The sequence below is a fragment of the Numenius arquata genome, chromosome 11, assembly GCF_964106895.1.
Source record: "Numenius arquata chromosome 11, bNumArq3.hap1.1, whole genome shotgun sequence".
NCBI classification, from domain to species: Eukaryota; Metazoa; Chordata; class Aves; order Charadriiformes; family Scolopacidae; genus Numenius; species Numenius arquata.
In genome coordinates, this window is record NC_133586.1 from 12,362,882 (window position 1) to 12,373,137 (window position 10,256).

Consider the following 10,256-nt stretch of genomic DNA (forward strand, 5'->3'; position numbering starts at 1 on the left):
AGTACCTACATCACACTGCACAAAACTCTGAAATCGAATGTTTTTTATTCCCGTGTCACTAGGAGACAACTAAGGTGGATGAAAAATGAGGTTTTCTATAAAGTTTTAGACAGAATGTTTAACAAGAGTAAGTACCAAGTGCTAGTTTTTTGCACTAGCAAAACTGCTAGTTTTTTGCCTAAGTGAAGAGGAAACCGATTATCTGGGGTCACATCATAGCTATTCCTTTACTTCTGATATAATGCATGTTTTGGGCTATGAACCTGCCACTGTCATTAGAAAACAGTATATTAGTACAGTGCCAGTGGGTCTTTCAGCTGATACTACATTTTACAAGCAGCGTTGCTGGGAAGTTTCAAATGTGCACAGCGAAGACTGATGGAAGTCTGCTGTTCTAATATGATACAAATGAGCATCTATCCTAGCACTCCTCTAGCAATTAACTCTGATTTTGCTTAATGTTATATTCCAGGGAAGAATAATGATTTACTGGAGTTCTTTTGTGAACAAAATCTTAATAATATCTCGGAATCTACTCTTTATTAGAACTGATGCAGGGAGGCAGAGTGCTAGTGACAACTGTAATAATATGTATACCTTCAGAGATTTCATCAAGCCCATGCAAGCTTGTTGAAAGTTGAGAGTAGTCCAGCTTGTCTTGAAAAATTCCGCTATCTGTTCTTGACTGTTTGCGAATTAGAGGTCCGCTCTCTTCCTGCCATCCAACCAGTGGCTGCTGCTCAGCATTTTCTTCCATAGCTCTTGTAAAACATGTACAGCAGGGACTGAACTTTTTCATGAGGTATTGGTTGATTTTAATGTCAAAACATAGTACTAGAATATAACACCCGTATATCAATAATAAGGATGCACTTTCATACCTAGAATGAAAAATAGATTTTACATAACATGTAATATAAACACTCCCAACTCTAACTTTTAAAAATGGCATGGTGTTAAAATGGAGAGAGAGAAAATTTGCATGAGTAGCGAAAGGAAAACACACAAAAGCATCTATTTGCAGTTGTATGGGCAGTGTCATGGAAGTTCATGAGTGTCTCTGTGTCTTTTCAGCAGTTTGATTAATTCCCCTTCCCTGCAGAATCTTGTTTCTGTATTGTATAGCTGCATGTTTTCCAGGGGATCTTACTAATTGAACATCTTACTGATGTTTGTGAAATTAAGTCTTCGTGTGATGGTTAAAGAGAGTGATAGTGTGTGCTATTTTGAGTTAGAAACTTCAGACACTTCGTGCTGGACCTGACTGACTTGTTGAAGCAACAGGAGTTTCAGTGTTGACGGAAGAGAGTTAAAACATCAGAGGCTCATGATCTGCTTTTGGCAGACAGATGTCTTTCTTAACAGTGATGCTATCAAAGAAAAGGCTCAAAAGGAGTACACTATGAAGACTAATTGCTATGCCAGAACAGTTATGATAGAAATTGTCAAGTCTGTACAGACAAACCAATGCAGATCAAACTTTTTAAGTATGCAGGGTTTGAATGTTTAGGTAATAATCTTTACAAGGATTGTGACTTTCTATGTTTTTCAAGCAAACAGGATGTTTATTCTGTTAGCAAATGGCAGTTCAAGCTACTTGAAGTTTGGGGGTTTGGGTTTTATGTTTGTTCGTTTTTCAAAACACTGTCTTACTAATCTCCAGTCAACATGAATTCAACACTACTTGCGCTCTTACCAGTAAACTCTGTTGTCAGATATCATCGCAAGGACCGCCGCTACACTAATTGTATATGCCAGACAGTCTCTAAACAGCGGCCAACAGGATAGCCTCGAAACCTGCAGATCACAGATTCATTTACTTTTCTTAAACTTGTCTAATACTTTCACTAAGTGCTGTAAATGCTGCATCAATATGTTGTTTCTATATTATGTAAAAATTTAAGATTCTTAGGAATGACTTAAGTATGATATTTAACAAGTTAGTGTTTTTAAAAACTTTCATAGCAAGTTATCTTAAAACTGATTACATCTGGTTTTGCTACTAAATAATAAACTTGACAGTTGTCATAGTAAGTCTCTCTTGGCTTTTGTTGGCAAATCAGAAAGGATAACCATTTGGCTCTTAGGAGCAGAACTATCAAAGTTGATACATACCACGCTGGATAACAGCCCACAAGCTGCAGAAATACCAAGAAGATTATAGATTGCTGATCCAAGGATGGTGCTGATGCCGATATCTCCCTTTGTCACGAAGACTCCTGTAAGGAAAATGACTCTCTGGTATGTTTCAGTTTGGCATGCAAGGAAAATTCTAGATCCTGAGGAGTCAAAACATAGGCCTCTTACCTAGAAAAGCAGTGACAAGCTCTGGAGCAGAGCTTCCAGCAGCCATAAAAGTTGCTCCAGCAACATCCTGAGAGAGGCCAAGGCCTGAGGATATAGCAAAAATAATGGCTTAAATAAATACTTCAGTAGTCCATACCCATTACTTGCATTACTATATAATGCTAGAAGCTAATACAGTTTAATAGAGTGAACTTTGCTTATTTTCATACAGTCAATGCATTTATTTAAAATTGGTAAAATAATATATTGAAAACATAGCCTCATTTATTGGGCTAATTTATTTCTAACTTTAATAAATAAATTAGTTTAAATAGCAGAAAAGAAGTACTGATAAGAGATTTGGGCATGATTTTAAAATGTAAAATAGGCATACATATGTGGACTTCAACTCTTTCATATGGGTAATAATTGTGGGGAAATTCCTTGGACTCTAGTGTGATATTGCTACATGATCCATGTCAAGTCTATCTATTTTCCAGGGAAATCCGTGCTACTGTGTCTTCACATACCAGAAATACTAGTTAAATTTGAACTAGTGCTGCGATCTTAAAATCAAATTTTCACTTCATATGGACAGTGTAAGAGCCTGTGTCTGTCTTGAATGAAATGAGATTTTTGTTCTGGTAAGTTGACTGTTCCTGAAATGTAACTCACTCTGTGAATCAAGTTCTTCACACTAAGAACAGGGACTATGGCTAACTGTGGAAAAAGTCTGACAAATGCTTACTTACCATCAATAAAAAAATATCAGCTCTACAGCAATGTTTAAGCTTACATTTTCTGTAAGTGTTCTGGTCTGGAGAATGTTTTCCAGTGTTCAGGGATGAGTTTCCTTAGGGGAATCTTTTTAATACTTGGCAATGAAAAGCTGAACTCTCAGCCAAGACCATTTCTTTAATTCAGTGGTCTGCTAAAGCCAGGGGAATTACTACAGACTGATTAGATTTCACAGAACTGTTGGAACTGTAGTATTCCTTTCCCTCCTCTCGCATACTTTTAGTATCTAAACAGTAGCTCATCTTGATACTTGTTCATTACTTTCAGAGAAGTACAGAAACTTCTCCAAGGTACTCGATTGTCATGTTTGAATACAGGGAGAGTTTTGGTTTCTTGGTTTGGTGTTGTGTCTCCCTCTCCCCTCCCTTTTTATTTGTTTTTGCTTTTACTAGTAACCTGGACATAGTACTGCTCACACCAAAGTTATATCGTCAGTTTAGTTAATACTGAGGAATTTTTAAGATTTTCCTCCAGACACATGGAAAGCAAATTTTAAATGCATACCTGTGCAGAGTGTAATCAGAGTATGATTTTTCAATATAATATTTATACATTGTGTCAAAGTAAATATTGTATGGATAAGTCTAACTATGCATGGAGACTCTGAACTTTCATTGGTTTTGTCTCCAGAGCACTCTAACTTTGAAGCTCTTTTAAAGAGAATGTTCTATACCAAGCTGTTTAGTTTTTACAGGAAAAAGATGAGGATGTTCACTTACATTCACTGATGATCTCTAGAGAAGGTAGGAAGTAATCATCGCACACAATGGACACGGCCAGAAACATGTAAAGTATAATTATGAAATAGATAACGATTCCTCCATCCTTTCTCTCCTGCGGTGTAAAAAATCCTTCAGGAAACTCCGATGAAGAAGAAAGGACACAACCTGTCCTGTTTTCTGAAAATCGAGCACAAAGTTGTTAGATATCCTAATACCTTTCCGTTTTCCAGGCTGACTGGATTCTGTGGGTTAGCACTAGAAACAGAGGATGGCTGCAGTGGATTTCTCTCTTTCAAATAGATCTGTTTTTCATCTGGGGACACGGACAGCTGCAGCGATGCCCTCAAAACGCCGCACACCCGGGGAGGGCGGGGGGCGACACCTCACCCGACGGCGGGATGGGCTGTATAGCCTGCGAGGGGCCTCCCGGCCCCGGCGGGACGGCCCCGCTCCCTACCTGCATCTGGGGCGAGGCGCTGGGCCCGCGCTCCCCGCGGCGGCGGCTGCCAGGCCGCCAGCAGCGCCAGCACCAGCAACCGCCGCGCCGCCGCCCGCCGCCCCGCTCCCGCCCGCATCTCGCCGGCTCTGCGGGCGGGCAGCGGGCGGGCGGCGATAGGGCCGGCAGGGTCACGTGGGGCCGCCCCGTGCCTCCCCCGCCCTCCCGCGGCCGCTCCCGCTCAGGGGATGCACGAGATTCAGCTCCCCCTCGGGGGTCTCTCTCCCTCAGAGGGGATCCGCGGGGTTCAGCTCTCCCTCAAATGGATCTGCGAGGATCAGCTCTGCCTCAGGGGATCCGCAAGGTTCAGTTCAGTATCCCTCATCCCAGGGTCCAGCCGGTGTGAGAGGAGGTTTCACCTCAGGGCTGCGGGCAGGAGGTCCAGGGCTGGGCCATGGCCGAGGAGGCAGGCGGGGTGCTCCCGCCATCTCCCACATTGGGTTTGTGGGGAGAATGCAAGGTTTTGGCCATCACGAGTGTCCTTCCAGCACAGGCCGCTGATCGCGTTACCCAGGTGCCGTGCAAGTGTTTGGAAAGGTAGAAGGTAGAAGCCGGCAATGTGTGCTGGCAGCCCAGAAAGCCGACTGCATCCTGGGTTGGATCACCAGCAGCATGGCCAGCAGGGTGAGGGAAGGGATTCTGCCCCTCTGCTCTGGTAAGACCCCCTCCCTGCAGTGCTGCGTCCAGCTCTGGAGCCTCCAACATAAGAAGGACATGGACCTGTTGGAACAGGTCTAGAGGAAGGCTATGAAGATAATCAGAGGGCTGGAGCACCTCTGCTATGAGGACAGGCTGAGAGAGTTGGGGTTGTTCAGCCTGGAGAAGAGAAGGCTCCGGGGAGACCTTTATAGCTCCTTGCAGTACTTAAAGGGGGCCTACAGGAAAGATTGGGAGGGACTCTATCGGGGAGTGCAGCGACAGGATGGGGGGTAATGGCTTTAAACTGGTAGATGGTAGATTTAGATTAGATATAAAGAGGAAGTTATTTACTGTGAGGGTGGTGAGGCACTGGAAGAGGTTGTCCGGAGAAGTTGTGGATGCCCTATCCCTGGAAATGTTCAAGACCAGGTTGGATGGGGCTTTGAGCAACCTGGGCTGGTGGGAGGTGTCGCTGCCCATGGCAGGGGGGTTGGAACTTGACGATCTTCAAGGTCCCTTCCAACTCTAACCATCTGGTGATTGTCTAAGGTGAATTTAAGTTTATTCCCCCTTATCTGTTTTCTGCTGTGACAGTTTCTGTTTATTCCCACTGAGCTACCAAAATTCCTGCGTGGGGCTGTGCAAGCACAGGGCTCATGCTTCACTGGGGCAGGAAATGTTCATGCTCTTCAGGTGAATGATTCAGCGAGAGAGAAGCTGAGAACTACCACAGAATCCCTCCCCTCAGACCCAGATCACTGAACTTCTTTGTCTGGTGACCTTTTCGCAATGAAGTCATGTGTATAATTGAGGATTAAATAGTAAAATACAGTCTTTTAGCAAGACAGCTTGGTAAAGTCGTTCTCCCTGCTCCTCCCCAGTCACTGGTTTCTCAGAAAGAAAGAGAGTTGTGTTTCCATCGAATTACAAATGTCTCCATAAGCATTTTAAACACCATTATGCCAAATAATATTTTGAGGTGCCTGTGTTATTACTAATCCTTTGTTAGGTGCAGGGCTGATGCTTATATTTGTGAGAAAGAAGTGCAAACTGGAAAATACTGATTTGCTTCATTGCATCTAATCCCTCTAAACTCTTTTTGTTCCCTGCATCCATGGTGTTTGGCTAATACGTGATCAACCTCTCTCTAGGATACAGGAGATGAGAGAAGGTGGAAAAGTAGGTATTTTGCTTCTGGATTGAATCAAACAGAATTGTACAGCTGCCATTAGAATATGAACACTGGTTCTCGGAGAAACAACAAATTCTGCAGCAATTGCTGTTGCCTATTTCTGACCCCACTGTGGCCCAGAATGCTTTTTACCAGAGCAAGAATGATTTTAATGGTGAAGACTTCTAGGAGTGACAACTAACTTTCAGAAATGAGTTCTCCGTGCTCTCTGAAAAGCAGACTGCAGCAGAGTTATGGCAGCTGCTGCTTCTCCTGCTTTATAGGAGAAAATAAATCATTCTGGTCTTGAAAGATTTAAAGATTTTCTTCTGAATCCCACTTTACCAGACTAAACCAGTACGAATTTTCCTGTCTATATTACTGGTGGCTCTCTCCTTACACAGGTCAACAGAAAGGGTTTCATTATCAAGGTAAGCAGCTTCCTTGCCACTTCCTCTCCTCCTTACAGCTTATCATTTGCCTACTCTTAAAACCTCAGCACAGATTTTTTAATATCGGCTGCTTCGTTTCAATTTAGGTATTTTTTGATGGTGTGCTCTTTTTCTATTGCTTTAAATTACTTATGAGCCAGCTGTTCTGAGGGGAATGAATTCTCTGGCAATGTGCTTGCTGTGTAGTTAGGAAAGCTCAGTCATGTGATTTCAGGATTTGGAGGTTTCACTATGCTCTGGTTTACTCTGTGTTCAAGCTCTTAATTCCTTTCCATAGGCACCCTCTCTCCATGCATAGCTGAAGCAAAGCCAAAGCTTTGATTTTACTGAAGACTGAAGCCCACTTAGTTTGCTGTGAAGTTGTGAGTGAGGTTGCTGCGCTCATGCCCTCCTTGCCAAGCACGCCCCCAGGAAGAGCAATAAACAGAAAAAACCCCAGTCTCCCAGCATGAGGAACCACGCGCTACGTATCTGCATGCTTGACCTAGCGCAAAAATCCAGACAGCTAGAGTGTGTTTGGGCCTCAGCGTGGCTGCCTGCCTGCTCTGGCCTATTTCAGAGTAAGAGAGCATTCTGAAAAGCTGAGGTGGGTCAACTAATAGTGCAGATTTAACGCATGCTGCTACTTTTTTTTTTTTTTTTTTTTTGCTGCTGTTATGATAAAGCCCTACTCTCCTTAGTAGTAAAAATAATAGACAAATAAAATTTTCAGAGCTTCTGAAGGAGAGAGAAGGGCAGCTGTTTGCTAGTCAGGTTGCTAACACCGTGCTCTGCCACCCACGGGGATGTGCTGGAAGGCTTCTATGGCTGCCCAAGCACAAACTTCTTAGAGGGTGAGGTAGCATCAAACTACAGCACTGTAGCTCCTTTCCCAGTGACCATATTCCATTGTGAACTGGCTATTATACATCTGAATGCCCTGTTCAGTTGAGGACAGGGAATTGTTCTGCTGTCCCTTAAAGTAAAAGGAGGTTGGGCTGTCTAGAGGTCTGACTCCAGCTGTGTGCTGTTTAGGGGGCAGGTGGGACAAAGTGCATTGGGATCAGCTGTGTCTCCACACAGCAGGTACTCATTTTCTTGTGAGTGGGGTAGGACTTCAGTACTTCTGTACAAGTCCAAGAAGGAGTTATCCTATAAACAGTGAATTTGCTTAGTATTATTTGAGGTTTTTCTCTCGCACTTTCTTCACAATGTCAGCAGACAGGACACATAGTAAGGAAAAAAGCAGGTGAGTTTTTCAGAACTTATGGGGAGCTGAGTCCTTGTTGGTAGGATCTAGTCCTCGGATGGAACAGATATGGGGTTGGCATGATGAATCCATGACTAGCTTAAAACAACCAAAAAAAAATTTCTGCGTGGGCTGGAGGATGAAAAAGGAGGTAGAGATCCTAGTAAGGGTTCTGCATCTAGCTTAGGTATAGGTAATTATATATACCTGTACAGGAATGCTAGTTTCTCTGGGTTCCTTAATTATCAATGCACTTGCAATTTTTCTTCAAACTCAAGCTGCGACCTACTGTTTCAATCACAGTTTGGTGTCTGTGTCATCCTTTCCTTGTGGTTTTCGTTTTTGAGGGTTTTTTGGTTGGTTTGGGGCTTTTTTGCTAGTGGTCTGTTGAAAATTAGCCCAGTCTTTGTTTGGGCGAGTGCGCTCAGACAGCCCCAGGGCTGATAGGAGTGCAGCTTGGTATTAGGTGTGCCCTAGTGTTATGGCTCCTGTCCCAGTATGTGGACCCTGTGCACAGCCATGCTTTTCTCATGTGATGGTCTGTGTGTGTATACACCATTTATGCTCCCAGTCACAAGGCCTAACATGCTGGGAAACAAAATAACTGCAGATGTTTTCATTATCATACCCCCCACTCCCCCCAAAAAACAACCCCCAATGTTCTTGTGATAATCTGGTGTTATCCCTATTTGGCAGAAAAGAAGCTGAAGATGAAAAGGGAACTGAGTACCTGGCCTACTGCTGTGGTGGGATGCTGTGCTTGCGCTGTTCAGAAGGTCAGTTTCCACATTCCCTTTCTTCTGTTTGTGCTGTTTGTGTGACTTCTTTGGAGGCCAGAGTAACTATCTGTGCAAAGTGGTGGTCTCTAAATGAGCTGGTAGAATAAATTCTCTTACCCTGAGGTGCTCAGATACCACCCTAAGGTGATGATATAGATACTTTACTGTTGCAAAGTTAAAATGAGTCTCTTTAGTGTAACTCAATTATTCTTCATTTAAAAGATAAATATACCGTCATTGTCAGACCAGATATTCCCCTTTGTCAGCATTTCATGGCTCACTTCCTGGATCTAGATAGATTGATGATAGCTGTTTAATATTCTTTCCTCCATAACCAGTGATTTGAGAGTTGCCAACTCTCATGATGGCTGCTGTTTTTCTTAAGGCATCAGCTTGATGTACATTAGCCACACAAGAATCCTAGCTTGCTTTCTCTTTCTTTCAAATAAATGGTTGTAGAGAAAGCTTGAAAATGTGAATCTGAACATCTAATGCTGCGGGCAAATAAACACATGACAATACTATTTTCAAACTAATCTCATGACTTGAGGAAGAGGTGATAGGTTAATTCATGGCTTTAGAACAATGTCAAAAGGATGGATTTGATTTCAGACCGTTAGCTCCCTGAAGTACATGAGAGCCAAATGCCCTTGCTGTGAGTATCTCTGAAGATCACTGGAAGATACAACTCAGTTATAGTCCCTGGTGACAACCAGGAAAGCTGCTAAGCCATGAAGGAATGGGATGTGGTAGCCAACACAAGCCTGTGTGAGTCAAATGTGTTCTGGGACTCTTGGCCTTCATGTCCTGACCTTGCACGTGTGGTGAATGGTTTTTATTTACTCCAAGCTGAGAAGTTGTGAACAGCGTGTGTTTTTAGGTGGTCTGTAATTAGACTTCAGTGTTAATGCATCTGTGAGCTTAATGCAAGAAGCTTCCAGCTTTCAAAATTTGCTGTCTGGCCATCTCCAGCTGTATTTCAGTCACTGAGAGCAAGCAAGGAGGTTATTTTTGGCAGGCAGATCATGGAAGTATTCAGGTTACGCAGTCAAGGGCAGATAGGTGAGGGCAGGGAGTTGTTTGAGGCTGCTCTCTTCTGTGGAGATTGCAGATGTGGAGTATTTTTCATGTAAGCTGTGGAGTAAAGTCACTCCCTGTGATAGTGTGGATCGTAGCCTGACAAAGGTATAGCTTGACTTAGGGCTGTCAAAAACGCTAGAAACTCCTTGGCAGGGTTTTTTACTTTCGCGTTCTCAAGTGAATGTCTGCTGAAAGGAGACTCTACTATTATTAGTTGGAGAAGATTGAATCTGTTAATTTTGGTGCCTGGGGATTTCTATTTTCCCAGTAATTCAAGTGTACAAAATTGAGCCCAAAGATGGGAGGCGCAAAGACCTCTCTCGCTTCATCTGCTGTCCCTTTGGTGAAACTCTACAGTAGCTCTCATGGCCTTAGTTTGCTCACTGGGTGGTTTTATCATCTGTTCAGGACATTGAAGGAATCTTTCAAAGTGAAAGTTAACCATGTCCCCGATTAAATGTTTCTAACATATAAGTCAGTAAAAAACTTCTCCAGTAGTATTTGAATGCTCCTCCATGTTAACTGCTTTCCTTTGGTTAAAAGTCCTCGTTAAGACCATTGGAATGTATTGTAAAAGTCAGTGCTTGTGGTATCACGAAACTGAA

General features: G+C 43.1%; 1 protein-coding gene across 2 annotated transcripts in view; it reads right to left on the reverse strand.

Moving 5' to 3' along the window:
- The window catches only part of SLC24A5 (solute carrier family 24 member 5), a 9,089-nt gene extending 4,708 nt beyond the window's left edge, over positions 1-4,381 (reverse strand). Inside the window, exons 1-6 of one of the 2 annotated variants that reach the window (XM_074155844.1) lie at positions 4,318-4,381; positions 3,804-3,998; positions 2,308-2,391; positions 2,116-2,219; positions 1,697-1,797; positions 598-881 (exon numbers count right to left, since the gene is read on the reverse strand). In XM_074155844.1, the coding sequence (XP_074011945.1) occupies positions 598-881; positions 1,697-1,797; positions 2,116-2,219; positions 2,308-2,391; positions 3,804-3,998; positions 4,318-4,381 (832 nt within the window). Of the gene's footprint in view, positions 1-597; positions 882-1,696; positions 1,798-2,115; positions 2,220-2,307; positions 2,392-3,803; positions 3,999-4,263 lie in introns of both variants that reach the window. The other variant, XM_074155843.1, reaches the window with a different exon arrangement.
- Between the last annotated feature and the right edge of the window lie 5,875 nt (positions 4,382-10,256).